Below are 17,684 nucleotides of genomic sequence, written 5' to 3' on the forward strand. Positions count from 1 at the left end.
AATGGGGTGTCATTGTCAAAAGAGAAAATACCTCTGGCATCCATCCATCTTGGGAGATAATGGACTGCGCTAGCAGTGGGTGTCACTTCAATATTAGACATTGTCAGTTGTGCCTGTGCTGATAAAGGTACCATTCTATCAGCCACGTGTCTAACCAGAAGGGTCTCCACTCCTTAATGTACATTTTTATTGTGATTACAGCAAGAATATCATGCATATCTGAGCCAGGAATCCCAAGAATCCTTCCTTCTTAAGCAGTTCCATCTACCAATGGTTGTCCTCCCCACTGAACAGCTTAAGCTGTTGACTCCTGGGAGACATGGGATACCAAATAAAGATCGGTGAGGAATCCTACCATGAAGGTACAGAAAAGATAATAACAGTAGCCATCTCACAACACCAGCATAATGAGGGCAAACTTGCGCTAGATTCCAGTGATTTGACAGATCTAGATGCTCCCTCAATATGCCCCAGCATCAATCTCCACAATTGTGCTGTGCAGTGTTCTTTATAACACGATACTGCAGTGTGGTCCGGTGTCCAACAGTGGAAATGGTTAAGAACTAATCAAGTATGCTGGGAATTTTAGTCAAGCTAGCTTAAATTCTGACCTCGGTTAAAACTGCAGCCAGGACATGTTGTGACCTGTTCTGTATGCCGACCAGATATCCTAAATTAATCTAGTCCCACTTGTCAGCATTTGGCCCATTTCCCTCTAAACCCTTCCTATTCGTGTACCCATCCAGTTGCTTTAAATGTTGTAATTGTACCGGTCTCCACCACCTCCTCCAGCAGCTCGTTACATACATGCACCACCCTCTGCATGAAAAAAATTCCCCTCAGCCTATCATCTTGATCTTGAAAGGCACATGGCTGACCCAAAAGAATTCAAGGATTTGGAAGAGGTATCTCTCTACATGGATGTGCAGACTGTAAAAAGACAGCATTGAAAGCCTTTCCTTCGACAAAGTGTATACACCTCCTTAAAGTTGGACCTTACATTCAAGAGGCTTATGTCATAGGATTTCTAGCAGTGGAGGTGTTGTGTGAGCAGAAATCCAGGAGCAAATCTGTTAATAATGACTCATGCTGACCAATGATTTGAGGATATACACAGCTTTAGGAAAACCCAATGATTATAATCAGCAACTTACAAATAAAAAGAAAGTTTATTTAACAATACCATTTGTATGCAATTTGCATATCTTTGGCAAAAATAAACATTTATAAAAACATCTTTATGAACACAGAATAACATACATGATTTTGATGGCATAATTAAACAGTTTTATAACCAGTTGTAGGCTTTAAGGATCAGATTGGAAGAAGGTTTTGGTATGACCTGCAACAGGTGTTCAGAATGTATTTTGAAACACCAAACACTGAGCACCTCCAATCTGTTTCTCTCTCCCCTTCATCGTACATCCAGTAATTTAATGACATTTTTTAAAAACTAGTTCTATTGGCATTTGAACTACTTAGCGTGTTACTTTTTTGGTTAAAAATTATGTGAAGAAGTAATATAGGAATAATTGCATTTTGCATCTGTACAATTTTTTTCATCTTCTGTATCAGTTTGTTTCATTAATCTGCAACTACCTGAGCACCAGTCAGGCATACATGCAGTGGAACAAAATGTAAATTACATGATGTAAGCTCAGGCAGAACGTCACTACCAGTTTAAGAAGTGAAAATACGTACAACATTATGAACCACCTTAGGATAAACAATATAACCTCTACTCCTCAGACTTTGCTCACTGAAATCACCAATACAAAGTGTACTAATTTTGTCTAATATTACTTCTTAATGGATAGTATTATTAGAAGAGGTTTCATGGTTCTTATTCCACTCTAAAATGGACAGTGGTTGAGAGAAGTGTTAACCACAGTTGGAAACTATGTACCAAAATTCACAATCAATGTAAATCTGTGGATTTTCACCTCCAGATAGTGCTTCTATTTTTAAAAGGAGGCGGTTCATAATTTAGGCATTCTCTTAGGTAAAATAATTAAAAATCCTGTGGATTACTTGAAAGGCAAGAACAAAAGCCTCAAACTTGTCACAGTACTTGGCTGGTGGCAGTGGGATGGAAATGATAATAGAAGCAGGAGTGAATAGTCACTATAGCTGATTTTGAAAAGCATTTATCCATGTCAAGTGCATGTTGCTTTCAAGGCCAACATTTATTGCCTATTCCTAAATGCCCTCAGGGAAGTGGTAGAAAACTGAGGTTTTTATTTGCTGCAGTCCTCATGCAGTCAAAGTACCCCCAGGGAGTTCCAATATATTGGCTAGCAAATGAGTATTTAAGATAGTGGTTGGGCTTTATTGGGCAACTTTGTCCTGGAATGTATCAACTTTCTTGAATGTTGTTGGATATGAACTCATCCCTACAAGCGGAGAGTATTTCTTCACATTCCTGACTTATGCCTTGTAGGTGGCTTCGGGAGGTGACATATCTAGTTTCTGTCTTGCTTTTGTATTAGCAGTAGTTATGTGCCTCCTCTAGCTCTGGTCAATGATGACAAGTCTCAGCTATTGACGGTGGAAGCTTTCACAATGTCAAGGAGGTAGTTAGATACTTGTTGGAGATGGTTATTGCCTGGCACTTAACATGGCACAAATGTTAGTTAGGCACTTAGCCCAGGCCTGTATGTTGTCCAGATTTTGTTCCATGCAGATACAGGCAGCTTCATTATTTTTATTTGTTCATGGAATGTAGCTGTCACTGGCTAGGCCAACATTTATTTGCCCAGAGGACAGTTACACAGTTGCACATAACTATGGGTTTGGAGCAATATTCCCACTAATTGTTAACTGCTGCATGGACCTGAGTTCCGTGCATGGCAATAGCTTTGGAAAGCTGAAGCTAGTGTGTCAGCACAGCATGCAGTGGGTGCAAAACCTCCCAGTGACTGTGTGACCACAGAGCTTCGAAAGGATGTTAGCCTGGGGTTTACATGTAGGCCAGACCAGGTAAGGATGATAGATTTCCTTTCTTCAAGGACATTAGTAACATTAGTGGGTTTCTGACCTTTTACAACAATTGGCATTGGTTACATGGTGACAATTAGACTAGCTTTTTCAAAATTTCAGATTTTTATTGAATTCACATTTCACCATTTACCATGTAGGATTCAAATCCATATCCTCAGAACATGAGCCTAGGGTTCTGCAATACAAGTTCATAGATATTACCACTATTCCACCATCTCCACTTATGACAAATTGCAAATTAAATTGACCACTTCAATCATCACAAATATTCCCACTTCTGTCCGTGGCTGAAGATGGAAGGGCTTTGTGCATTGTCCTGAGGAATTCTTAGTGAGGTTTTTAAATCTCCAACCACCACAAACATTTTGCTTTTTGCTAGCTGTGATTGCAGCTAGTGGACAGTCTCCTTTCCATGGAGCCTGTAACTAAGTAAATATGGCCACTTTTGGCCAATGAATTCTGAAGTGTGATATCATCTCCTTCCATAGCAACAATACTTGTTGTGTGGGCTCACACAAAGAATCATTCTTTCTGCAATGTAAATAAAGGAAGACTGATGGTTCCAATAATATGAACTGCCAACTTAAGTTGAGAAAGGGAAAATAGGCCCAAATTTAATTTACATACTCCAATATGATCACCTCTATCCACTGTCAATTGAACGTTAGACTTCTGAAGTCAGTGTAAGAAACATTGACACTCTTCCATTTTATATTACAGCAGTCCCATTTTTACATTGTAGTTGATTTGCACACATCTCAAAACAATTAATTTACTTCAATTACAGCAGAGGGTATGCCCACCCCCAACACTGGTTTCGAAAGAAGTTGACCAGTTCTACTATCTTCTCAAGCATTATCTGTGAATTCTCAGCATAGGTTTCACACCAGATATTGATCTGATGATCGAGATGCAGTACAAACATGGATTTACAGTATAGAAAAATCAAATTTGAATATTTTCAACTCCTGAAGTGGATCAACTAGTGTTCTAAACACCAATAGAACTGCATTCTGCATTACACACTTCATTGAAATTAGATGCAACTAAAACAAGTTGCTCTCAAGGGAATGCCTGCTAAGTAATGGTAATATAAATTATTTCATTGCTGCCTCAGTGGTTCATGAAAATAGCATGTAATTAAGTTGTAGTGAATTAACTGATATCAGTGTCAGTGCTGGTGTTCTGTGTAAAAGAAAAATGAGTTATGGTTCACCTTCCTAATACCGCCTTAACCTACTGTAATGTGCAGATCTGGTGCAAACAGGATCAAAATTATTAAGCAAGGGTTTTGTAATTCTAATCTAGGAGGCAATCAATGGCTTTAGAGGGTGGTAGGAAAAAGAAAATTGTCAAAGCCATGTTTCCTGTTCCTTTTGTTGGCTTGCCCTGCTGGCTCATCTGCTGAAATCACTGCTTGATGGAACAGAAAATGCAGCCCAGGAAATACTGCTATTTTTGTTCACACATGTTCTGCCTAAGTGAGATAGTGGATAGTGAGCACATATGAAAAAGCCAATTCAGAGAAAGAAATCAGTACCTGTCCTGCTCTCAACAGCCACACATTATATGTTTTTAATGCAATAACAATGATATTCAAAGAAAGTAATACATCATTATAATTGAGAAATAATTTGCTTGGAAATTCCAAATTGACTAACCGGTAACAAAAGGTAACCATTACCTTAAACGCTGTTGTTGAACTAGCAGCTATTTTATTCACTGCACAGCTATTTTAAAATTTGAGGAGGTTTAAACATTTTATAAACATTATTTACATTTATCATCTTTATTCAATTATTACGAATGCAAGAGAACAGTTAAAAATTTAGTTCAGCTAATTTTGCTTCGGACAATTTATTCATCTGGCCACTATTCAGTGTGCAGCAACAATTATTTGTATATATAGTTGTGTACCAGGTAAGGCATCTAGCCAGCCAAGCAATAGTGAGTTTGATATTGTGTGCTGAAAACAGGATTGTACTAACCAATGGAATAAATTCCAACACAAGGCTTGGCAATCTGCCAAGTGACATTGTGTATGTATTCTATACCAAACCAAGATAAAATATACTAATATGGATTTATCAATTAACATGGACATTCTCACTTGGTGATAAGTTTCTGAACATCAACACTCAACTTACTTATTGGCTATTGGCATTAACAATCAATTGCTGGTGGCAGTTGAAAGACGGATAACGACAATGGTTAGGGATTTGTGCTACTGCATCTCAGTGTACAGGAGAACAGTGTCATATTTGCATTTTTTGCAGTTTAGGCAGATTGCTGACCTGTCCCTTTATAATTAAAGAAAAATTGTTCGAGAAATTGTTTGCTTTAAAAGATGATGCTGAGCATACAAACCATAGAAAGTACAATTCATGTGAAAATGAAGTATCGGTCTTTGGCAACTTGCCATCTAACTTCTCTCTTCATTCAAGCATGAGTGAGAGTTGAAAAAAGACTAACTCAGGAAGTTAAGTAAATGAAAGCCAAACTGGTAATCATCATCCTGGCTACTGGATAAAGATGTGTTGGTCTACACAACCAGTGTTAGCGGGTTATTTGCTTGTATTAAACATTGCAGTAGGCATACCTCACTGGATTTTCTTTTTACATGGAAACACTGCTGAGCAATTCAAGATCTGGCAAACAGATTATTGACAGGAAATGACTCTTACCAAAGCAGTTTGGATAAATAATGCGACATTCCATACATAGAAACAAAGAAAACTCTCCACCCTTTCTCTCGCTTGGTACAGAGTGTACCTATACTGGTCTTAAGAAATTTTATTTACCTTAACAGATCTCATATCCTTCCCTGGGAGCATGTCAGCATGAAATTATTAAGAAACCACAAACTTCAGCAAAAAGCATACCATGATGAGCTCAAAGCAGAACACAATTTTAAAAATATACTTTGTTTTGAAAGAGAAACAAATTTATTCAGAAAAGACATTACTACCTAGTAATGGCAAATAGCTCATCCTCCCTGTACATTCCTATTATAACTTGTATACTGCTACATGACCAGTGAGAAGCAGATCGATGTGTGCCAGCTGCCCTGTGCTTATTTATATGAAAATAAATTGTGCATTATACCTGTATTTTGCCACCTGAAACTACAGTGCCTATTAGGCTTCCAGAAATCTCTGAAATCAAAAAAAATCAACAGAGCAAAAAATGAAACTTATGAAAGGCAGAAGAATCTTTATTAAAGTGGCACCAATTAGCAGATGTTAAGAAGTACATGGTTCTCAAAGTTAGTAACCAGGTATCCAAAATTACATGGTTCACTTACATTAATATATTTGTGTCAATGGAAAGCATTGACATGACACATACCCTGAATTTTGGACTTGTAAGATTTTACGAAGTAGACCCATACATCTGGGAGTCCTGCATATTTTGGAATTTGATTTTAATACCCAGAGAATTTCAAGTAGAGTAGAAAAGTGACTGCTAGCTATATTCATAGGCCTGAATTTCTGGCCTGTAGAATACTTCCCCAAAGAGCTGCCCATTTGAAATGGGTAAAAAGTAGTACCCAGCTGGCAGGTGGCACTTAGGCATCCAGGAGTAGAGGTAGTTGGCAAGCAGGGAGTCTCAAGTAGGAAAGTCCGCAATTTTCATTGTGGGGCACCAAAGAAGCACACTTTGCTTAATTTGAGTGCCATCTTACCACTGCAGATCTGAATCATGCATGGTGAAAAAGTGCAGTGACTTGCCTTTTCAAGGTCAAGTTAAAGTTAATCAGGGATTTGAATTAGTGTAAATTACAAAGTTCTTGCCTCTTTCCAGTGAACACCTCATGCACCAAACTGCAGTGACCAGTTAAAGTAGTAGTTAGCAAGAATGTTCTAATAAAGCTGAAGGTTCCAGCTTAAATAACCAACTATGCATATCCAGCAGATTCTCATTCAGGGGTGGGTAAGACTTTTCCCCTTACTGGAAAAGTATATCACATGATTTATATTTGGATGTTTTATATGGAGATCCTGCTTCAGTAAGTGGGAACAAATACATTACTGTTAAAGTTTTACTATTATAGTTCCATCAAAATCTTCTGCATGTGGCTCTGGTGAGCTTCCAGTACAGTAGACTAGCAGTATTTCAGCAGTAATTAGCCAAGTGAAGAAAATGAATACATCCAAGCCCATCCCACTGCATAAAAATAATACATGATTCTGAAACCATTGCCAGTATGTAGGACTTATTGAACGTTGTGTTCATGAAAGCATTCCAACTCGACTATGATACCATATCGCAATAGTGTGGTGGTTTTTGACTCATGATTGCTAAATTGCAGAATCAAGGATTAAAATTTAAGAACTGCCCAAAAATGCAGGGCACAATGTTAATAAACTACCACAACGTTGATTCTTTTTGATTTTTCTAACTGGGGATTTCCCATTGTGGTGAGGGAGAAAAAGTTCTGGTGGGAATTCTATTGATTTCACACTATTTCTGGCATTAGTAAAGCCTGGCAGCTGGCAATCTTTCCATCAACTTCTACAGCTGGAGATGGAAACAAAACATTCATATAAGAACATAGCTAACAAAAAAAGCAAGCACATTTAAATATGTTACAAAGGCCATGTCCTCACCAATGGATTCAAAGGAGGTTATAAGTCATGAGCATAAATATCAGCTTGAGTCCAGCATTCAACAGCAATATACTTCAACACATTATTTTCCATATTTTCTTCAAATAAAAACAGCACGGTGACTTTCTGTTGCATTCTGATTTTAAATCTAAATTGTATGCTCAGTGAAATTTAGAGGTATTGCTCGCTTACATCATGGTAATCCAATCCTTTTTGATGTTACCACTACAGTACTGTTATGATAATCACTGCAGGCCTGTCCTATCACATGACTCCCAGGAAGGTGATTTAAGGTAAACAATATTTCCAGTTTAATATTATCAACTGTGGCTTCTGTTTGAACAATTAAAGGTACACTGTTAATTTTCTCCCATCAATAATTTCAGAGTTCTCCAAATATCTTGGAAGCACAAACATTGGTGACGAACTTTAAAAAAAATTTTCATAAAAACTGCATAGCAAAGTCAACTTCATTTTTCTCTTTTTTTTATTCTTTCTTCCAATGTAAAGTGCAACCTTCTCACAGCCTCCACTACTTTAGCCTGGGGAGCAGTTACAAGGCATTATAATTACCTTTGTTGCAAGGAGGGAAAAATACACAAACTTTCCAATATACTGAAACATTTGATGAATTGTTAATGACCCATATTGGAAAATATGTGCATTTGGACATCATGAAGGACTAAGTTGCCTTTCTGCAATATTCCACACAGTTAAAAAATCATTTGAGCCAGCCTGTGCATGAGAGATGGTGCTTAGAGGGCTCCTTTTGTTCGTGGAATTGTGCCCGAACACCTGAGAGAGTTAATTAATCTAGGAACATTGACGTACCATTAGTGACTTTCAAGGTTCTCTGAAAATGAAGGAAACCATATTCAAGAAAGGGAAAAACGTGAGAGGGAGTCAACTTCTTAAATATCACTAACATATTAGGTTGAAAAATACATTGTATGATCTTCAAGATGTCTAAAATATTGCCAAGCCCCATCACCCCTTTTCAACCCTGAACACTTCAGTTATTTTCAAAGAAAGCTTTTTTTTCACTTTTCAACTGCTTGAAATTTTAACCAATAAAACAGCCTGAAGAACTACTTCAGCATACAGGCTGATCCATTGCATGTGTTGGTTGCTGTAAAGTTCACTTTTCAAGAACTGGTACAACCTATGGAGAACTTCTTGTCTCAGAAAGGTGCAAACAAATGGCAGTTAATATTCAAGGGCAAACACTTCAGTCTTCATATGGCTTTTTTCTTCCTTTTGAGAAGGAGCTCCATTGAAGTATATTGCCAAATAACACACAATGGCAGATGTGAGAGGAAGCATGCTATTTCACATTATGTTTCTCATTCCTGCTTTTTCCTGGTTTACTGACTAAAGAGTCCAGGCACATATGGATTCCAGCAAGGTGCAAAAGTGAACCAGCGGCTTCCTTTAGCTCTTCATCAACTTCTTGCTGCACTGTTCTGCAGCTTTTTCCAGCCAAACGTAACATGCTAGTGGAGTCTTTTCCACATCGCTCAGATTTGTAGACACTGGCACCTAACAAGTTATTTGACTCATTCTCACAGTCATCTACCTCAGACTCTTCATCACTGTGGAAGCCTTCACTTCCGTCACTCCCACCACGACTAGCTTTTGGAATGAATTCATAGGATTCCTCCACAGAGGAGAAGGATGAAACACTAGACCTAGACTCGCTACGGTGAGACACGGTACCATTTGCACTATAATTGTGTTCTTCTTTAGGATCATTATTGATGACTGGTAAACCAGACAAACTCTTGCTGTCTTTCTGCGATGGAGACGTTTCGACATTCTCCCTGAAACAGAAAATCAACATTTGAATTAATGTAATTTGAAATTTGTTAACTTGGTGCCTATTTTCAAAATGCGTATGCAAAGAACAATAAACTTACTATGGATTCAATTAGCGCAAGTCAATCTATGGATTATCCCTATCTCAAAAAAGCAGTAAATGATAATAAACTCCTACCTCATTAACTTCCTTTTTAAGAAAGAGACACCTGAAATGGATGATGGGATGTTATAAATTATGGCATACCTCAACTTCTGGAAAGCTTTTGATAAAATTACATACAGCAAATCACACTGTGCAGGGCGAGCCTCCATCAGGGAAATTTCACAGTGTGCTCTTTCTCTCCTCCTCCACATACGTGTACACACACACACACACACAGTGTTTAACTTTGCTGTAGTTATTATTCATCACTGCCTATTGTCCTTACACCAGGATCCTCATTGCACACAGCCTAAGGTGATCACCTCAATTCACCCGACAATACGGACAGTTCATGTTAAGCTATTACTTAAACTTAAATCCACACCGTTTTAGGCTAAGTATGACACAAGGATAGGTAGGATAAAAAGTTGTGAAGAGGAATCAAGGAGGATGAAATAACTCCAGAGAGCAATATCCTGTCACCAAATCATCCTTTATTTACAGGTGGAAAGTCCTCAACACTGATTCAGCTTTCTCAGAGCCAACACTCAGAGTGAACAGAACCTCTGGCACTCCTGCTTATATCTGTCAGCCAGGGCTCCCTGAGTGGACCAGATTAACAGTCCCAATCAGGGAACTCCTATTTTATGAGGTCCATCTGGCTGACCTCATTACAATCACTACTTCGCTTCCCCCCTGAGTCGAAGGGCATGGGCCGGTTCTTTTTTTGTGGCTCCTCCTAGGGCGTTTTAGCACCTGGTCAGGTTCCTCCAACTCTGCCTCTGTTACGGTAGCATGTAATGCACAGTAGCTTGCCTCTTGCACCTGGAACATCTCAGAAGACGTTCATTCTCCTCTTCAGGAAGCACAGGTGGCAAGGCAGAATCATCCTTCGTGTCCAACTCAGATTCTGAGGTATCTTCAATGCATGATGGAGAGGGAGAACCCACAGGTTCTGGAACAGTCGGAAAGGCAGTTGAGGAGCCAGACATGTTTTGCTCTCACACTGTTTGCGAGTTTGCAGCTTTCATATGGTCCCCACGCTTGTTCAGGACGATCGCACTCACCCAAACTTCATTTCATACGTCACTGGACCTGACCACGTGTTGACCATGCCTCTTACGCATGCAGGGCCATTCCTGTGGTTCCTACACCAGACTTTGTCCCTGAAGTAAACTGTGTCTCTCACTTAGCAGAGTCTTGTGTCCAGCACTGGCATTCCTGATGCCGATTCACCCCCCAACCCCAGGAAGATCGTATTTAACCTAGTGCAAATCTTCTCCCCATTAGCAGCTCTGCTGGCACTATCCCTGTAATTGCATGAGGGATGGCCCTATAATCAAATAGGAACTGGGACAGTTTTGTATCTAGTGATGTTGTAGACTGTTTCTTTAAGCCTGCCTTCAATGTTTGGACTGCTGTTTCTGCAAGACCATTGGATGATGGATGATATGGAGCTGTCCTTACACGATGGCTACCATTCAACTTTAGGAAATACTCAAACTCCCTGCTGTAAATGATGGCCTGTCATCTGTAACCAACACTTTTGTTCCGTGTATTGCAAAAGATGCACACACGTTTTCTGTCATCGTACCCATGCTTGGCAAATGAACTCTTCGCACATCCAGCTAGTTTGAATGGGCGCAATGACTAAGAACACAGAGTCCGTGAAAGGACCTGCATAGTCGACGGGGAGGGTTTACCCAGCCATTCCCACAAATGCAGGGGAGCTGCCGGCAATAATTTTTTGTCCTTGTTGGCACTCTGGACACTTCCCAATCAAGACAGCTATGTCCGCATCCAATCCTGGCCACCAAACAAAACTTCTCGCCAATATTTTGGAAACCGCTGAATTGACCCTAGTGAAGTTCAGCCAGTATCTGGCGGCGACCTCTGGTGAGGACAATCACTCTTGCTCATAATAATATGCCTTTCTCTATCGTGATCTGGTCTCCCTGGGTCCAAAAAGCTTTTAAATCTGGTTGTGATGGGCCTTTGGTATCTCCCATCACTACCAGCTGTTTTTAGTTTTGCCCAGACCAGATCTTTCTGCATACAAAGTCTGATATTGTCAGCTGTGACTGGAAGTGTGTCCAGAAAATTTAAACCATTACGGACTCGTCAAGCGACCTTACAGATACTTCATGACCAGTACTGAAATAGTTAAGGATAACATTAAAAAGAGATTTTGGGGTCCTATAAAAAAACTCCTTAAATTCAACCGCTGTAAGATCAAATCATTTATAAACCACTTAGCATTGTGATATTATCACTGGACTAGTAACCGAGACTCAGGTATTGTTCTGGGGGGGCCAAATCTAAATCCCAGCAGGGTAGATAGTAGAATTTGAATTCAATAAGATCCTGGAATTAAACATTTAATTGTGACCGGGAAACAATAATTGGGTGTTATAAAACCTCTCTAGTTCACTAATGTCCATTAGGGAAGGAAACTACTGTCCTTACCTGGTCTGGCCTACATGTGACTCAGACTCTTAACTGAGATTGACTCTAGTGTCGACTGAAATGGTCTAGCAAGCTACTCACCAAGAAAAAGTCTCAAAAAGTAATGAAATTAGACAGACCACTTGGCATCAACTAAGGAATCAGAAACTGGGGATGGTGTCAAAATTAGGAGAGCTGCCTCACAGCTAATCAAGCAACAGCTTTACACAGCCATACTCACAGATACAGACACCACCATCACCATTTCTGGGTATGACCTGTCTGCTAGCAGCAGAGATGGTGGTACAGTGGTATACAGTTGGGAGGGAATTACCCTGGGACTCCTGAACATTGACACCAGACCTTAGAAAGGCTTATGTCATCAACTCAAACATTGGCAAGGAAACCTCCTGCTGATGACCATGTATTGTGTGCCCTCGGCTGATGAATTAGCACTCCTCCATGTTGGACAACATTTGGAAGGAGCACTGAGGGTGGAAAGGGTACAGAATGTACTCTGGGTGGGAGACTTCAATGTCCATCATCAAGAATGGCTTGGCAACAACACTTCTGACTAAAGGGCACAGCTTCCAGACAGGGTCTGAGGCAGGTGACAGAGGAACGAACAAGTGGGAAAAATATACATAACCTCATCCTCACAAATCTGCCTGCCACAGATGCATCTGTCCAAGACAGTATCCTTAGCAATGACAACTGCAAAGTTGCATCTTCACATGGAGGACATTGTCCATTGTGTTATACAGGACCATGCTAAATGGGACTGACTTCAGACAGATCTAACAACTTAGGACCAGGCACCCAAGAGGTGCTGTGGGCATCAACGGCTGTAGAATTATACTCCCAACACAATTTGCAACCTCATGGCTCAGCATATTCCGCTGGTGTACCATTACCATCAAGCCAGGTTACTAACCCTAATTCAACGAAGAGTCTGGGAATGGACATCAGGAACAGCTTGGTTAGCCTTCTCCCCCATACAATGTAAATATTTAACTACAAGAAGGCAGTCTGCATATGACTGAGACTTTTCATGAGCTGTTGAACATGGAGAGGCTTCACCCCTAATGTCATAAGTGTTTAAGAGTTTAGAAGGGCAAGCTAGCAGCTGCAGCAAGCGTTTTGAAAGATGAGGTGTCAATCTGGTGAAGCTACAAACAGGACAATTTGCTTGCCAAACAGCAAAAACAATAAGTGATAGACAGGGGTGAGCAATGAGCTCGGCAGTAATGAGTTTATGCACTTTTCATGGATATTTAAAACACCTTTTCTGAAATCCAAGGGTACTTGATCTACTCCAAAGGACACTTCACCCTATCTAAAGGGGGACCTTACCTTCTCCAATGATGCTCTGGAATCAGATTCAAACGGACACCATACCACTCCAAAGGGATATCCAGATATTCTGGCTATCCAGAGGAATATACAAAGATCAGATTTGTTCTTACTAGATTGACTCTCCACACTTGAGGTTTTACAATTCAAGACTCCAAAAATCCCACTTGAATTGGAGACAGTTGGTGACTTAAATGGCCAGCTGCTTCAGTAACCTATCCAAAAGCAAATCCGAACATGACCCTCCTGAAAATGGGAAGTACTGTGTTTGGAGGTGTGACATCCAATTTCTGAGCTTAGCTGTAATTTTTGCTACAGCAGAATGTCTTTCCATGGAGGTGAAAATGGTAGATCAGTCTGGAAAGAGATTCTCCATACTGGCAAAAGTGCAGGCCCTACTGTCAGAAAACTAAGACGTGAATAAAGATTGCAGAAACTTGAGCTTTCAGTATCACAACAATGGGATTTAGTTGAAGTTTGTGATCTGGTGCATGCAAAGGTAGAAGATAGAAAATTATTTTCAACCGAAGTGCACAATTAGGATAAAGAACGAAGACTCACACTTTTACCTCCCAGACCCGCATACAGAAAGGAATTCCAGATAGGAGTGAACTATAAACCTAAGACATTTTTAAAAAGAAGAACTATATGTTACAGTATGTTAAGAAAAAACCTTGCCATCTGTGTTGTCATTTTGAAATTAAACCTGTTAGGATAAAACTTTTAGGGCATGCAGATGATTGGCATATATTACTTGGCATGCCACTTTTGCTTCTAAGTGTAGAATTCTCTGTATAACAAATTTTTATTGAGAAGGAGGAGAGTTGATAGTTTGCTAAGTACAAAAACCATTTTCCTGAACAATTTGTTAGTATTTTGACAAAAACATACAAATGATTATATTAGACAGATTATATAGGACAGTTGTCTGTCCCAATTTGGTTGAACTACTCAATGATTGAAAACTATTCCCCTTCCCTAGAAGCAATACAAAACAACTCAGGTCCATCATCCAAACCTATTCTGTAATCTGATTTCCAAGTTATTCTTTGAAACCATTTATTTTCTTGAACATAATTGTAATCTACAACACTAAAGCAATTCAGTATCATAAACTAATTTCCTTCCTCTCTCAAACATATGGTCAACTGTCAGATGGCTACTGCTGGTCTGAGAGAAGATTGCTGACCGACCCATAAACCAGGGCTGACACCAGAGACCTTCTTACTTGATACTGTGTTCCATGTGGGTGAACTAAATCATTTAGCCCATAGGGTTTTATTTTCATGCGAGATAATTTCCCACCATTTTCACACCCAAGGACATTAGAAAAGGATCAGTTACTCTATAGAATCAAACTGAACAATGTTTTACTTTGTTCTGCATGTCGCTTCAGTTATTTTCACCAAAGTGGGAGCAAGCTTCGAAAATGCACGTTTGTGACTTCGTTTTCGGCTCATTGTTGGACTGTTTTGCTGAGATGGCCCACCTGCTAAAACAAGTAAAATTAGAGACATATTAATAAACACTTACTGAAGATAAATAGAGGAACAATTTTGATTTTCTATTTTGCATGGGTCTGGGAGGACCTTCTTCACTTGTAAGAAAGAATATTTTTAAGATAAAGTTCAGGGAGCTGACTGGTTTCATTGTCTGAGGAATGGGATTGTAATTCAACTTTTATTTTAGGAAAATGACAGAAATGTTTTTACTGTATTACGAGGTTATTCCTTTACTCCATTCTCTGTTACTGCAGAACAATATTAGAAAGTCAAGGCATCTGATGTTCCTTCATTGTCCTGTATTTAGTGTTTCAATTAAATTCCTTAAGGTCATCTTTAATCTCAGGTTACATGGTTCATCACAGACTGTGGGGAGTTCTACAAGTGAATTGCAGCAATTTTTATGGATTTAATTTTTATTTTTAAAAATATGAGACAGAGCTTGTGAGGTGAATTTTAATCCACGAATTGGGTGAGAAATTAATATTTTAAAAACTTCAAAACCTAATCCTAACCTAAACAATTTTAAAATAAACAAAAGCAAAATACTGTGAATACTGGAAATCTAAAAAAAACGACAAACAAAATACTAAGCAGGCTGGCAGTATTTGTGGTAGGAGAAACAGAGCTAACATTTCAGATCTGTGACTTTATATTAGGAGGGGCGGATAGCCAACCTGCTCCCACACCTGCCTCCCCCAGCAAAGCTCAGAACTCCACAATTATCCATTCCAGAATGGGGATTGGAACCCAGGCGTCAGGATGGAACCATTTTTATTTTCTTCTGTGTATATAGATAAGTTGGACTTGGGCACACAGACAACAATCTCCGGTTACTGACAACACAGCACTAGGAGGTTTAGCAAATAGTGAGGAGGACTATACAAGACTGTACGAAGACACAGGAAGATTAGCTGAATGGACAGTCAAGTAGCAAATGCAAAGAAGGACAAGATATGCAATGTGGGAAGAAAAACAAGGAATGTGAGAATGAAAGAAAGCCACTGAAGGTTTTAAGAGTTTGAAATATTACTTCTTGAAATATATGCAGAAAGATAAAGACATTAAAAACAAATCACCAGACTGAGTCAAGTAAATAAATATGGGCATAACAAAGAAGCAATGATAAATTTATATAAATCGACGTTCAGGCCATCCCGATGACATTAAAGTCCACTTTTGGATGCACTATTTTAGAGAGGATGCCAAAGCAATAGGATCACACCATATAGATTTACTGGGATAAATGTCAAGGTGAGAAACTAAGAGCCAATTGGAGATGCTGGAAATTTTTCAAATAAAATGGAAAGCTAAGATTCTTTTTAAAATTAAAAAAAAGATTCATTTGGAGTGAAGAGGAAAAGAATATATACTTTCATTGAAAAGTCCACAATAAGGCCATTGTTAATTTAAATGATTAGTAAGCAGGTTAGGAGAGTGTTGAGCAGAAACAAATTTATAAGGAGAGTTCGTTAGCACACAGAAGATGCAATGAGCTATGTTTCAAGCATTATAATTGACAATTAGATAGATTTCTGAAACAGTGCAAGATACAAGGCTGGGGGAAAAAGTGTGATTAGGTTTCAATGATGTCATCAAGAGATGGGATTTGTTTTACAGTTAGCAGATTCTGAGGAAGGGTGTAGCAAATTTGGAAAGAGAAACATTTGACACAGAAAAGTGAATTATAGTTTTATTACCACAATCTGTTGATGCATAATCCACAAATGAAAAAGCAAGGCTTACACTGAGGAAGTCTTTGTTCTGTAGATGAATTGAGCAACATCATAGCAGTGGCAGCATCGATATCCGAACCTAACGAGAAATATGCAAGTTCAAATGATCATAAAAAGTGATCATAAACAAACAATTTTTATATGAACCTTCAAATACACAAGTCAACCCTAACATGGCAAAGGGATGTACAAATGCTAAAATCTGCAATCAGGTCTCTTCACTAGTAAGTAAAATAATAGTTCTATTTTCCTGGGAGAACGGATACAAATTATGAACAACTTACTCTTACTGGCCAGATTTTAGTCAGCTACCAACAGCCAATTATAGTGCTAAGCTTGGGTAATCATAGGTACAAGTGTAGCATGGAAATTCTACACACAACAATTCCAGTGCTGCCAACAATGAAAAAGGTATCCGCACACTCCAGCTGATGGGGGACCTGACTGAGGTGTGTAAGATTATGAGGGCATGGATGTGGTGGATAGGAAGCAGGTGTACTCTCTAGTGAAGGGATCAATAACAAGGGGTTATAGTTGTAAGGTGAAGAGCAGGAGGTTTAGAGGGAACTTGATGAAACATTGTTCACCCACAGGATGGTGGAATCTGGAATGCACTGCTTGGGATGGTAATAAAGATGGGAAAGCTCAATCTTTAAAAAGTACTTGTATTATCACTCAATGTCGTAGCATTCATGGTTATGGGCCAAAGGGCCTCTTCTGTGTTTTTTTTTCTTTCTTTCTTTCATTTGTGGGATGTGAGCCTCGTTGGCTGGCCAGCATTTATTGCCTGTCCCTGGTTGCCCTTCAGAAGGTGGTAGTGAGCTGCCTTCTTGAACTGCTACAGTCCACCTGCTATGGGTTGACCCAAAATGCCATTAGAAGGAATTTCAGGATTATGATCCAGCGACAGTGAAGGAAAGACGATATATTTCCAAGGTTGCTGTGAATGCTTCAGCTTTATCTTTTGCACTTATTTGCTGGGCTCTTCCATCATTGAGAATAATCATTACAAAAGGTTTAAACTTTCAATTTCCCGAATCCCTGCTGGAATTGCACTGTGTGAAATATTGCATGAGCA

The 17,684-nt window shown here is 39.2% G+C and overlaps 1 protein-coding gene and 1 long non-coding RNA gene across 7 annotated transcripts in view; one reads left to right on the forward strand and one right to left on the reverse strand.

The window, feature by feature from the left end:
• The window catches only part of LOC109910958, a 140,211-nt gene that overhangs the window by 18,440 nt on the left and 104,087 nt on the right, over window positions 1-17,684 (forward strand). The window lies entirely within an intron of this gene.
• foxn2a (forkhead box N2a) overlaps window positions 1,151-17,684 on the reverse strand; it is a 69,143-nt gene continuing 52,609 nt past the window's right edge. For 4 of the 5 annotated variants that reach the window (XM_048600712.1, XM_048600711.1, XM_048600713.1 and 1 more), the window contains 3 exons: window positions 16,617-16,685; window positions 14,743-14,860; window positions 1,151-9,430 (listed from right to left, as the gene is read on the reverse strand). In XM_048600712.1, coding sequence (XP_048456669.1) covers window positions 8,935-9,430; window positions 14,743-14,860; window positions 16,617-16,685 — 683 coding nt within the window. In that variant the 3' untranslated portion in view covers window positions 1,151-8,934. The remainder of the gene's footprint in view (window positions 9,431-14,742; window positions 14,861-16,616; window positions 16,686-17,684) is intronic. The other variant, XM_048600714.1, reaches the window with a different exon arrangement.

This window comes from Rhincodon typus, chromosome 9, assembly GCF_021869965.1.
Source record: "Rhincodon typus isolate 14 chromosome 9, sRhiTyp1.1, whole genome shotgun sequence".
NCBI lineage: Eukaryota > Metazoa > Chordata > Chondrichthyes > Orectolobiformes > Rhincodontidae > Rhincodon > Rhincodon typus.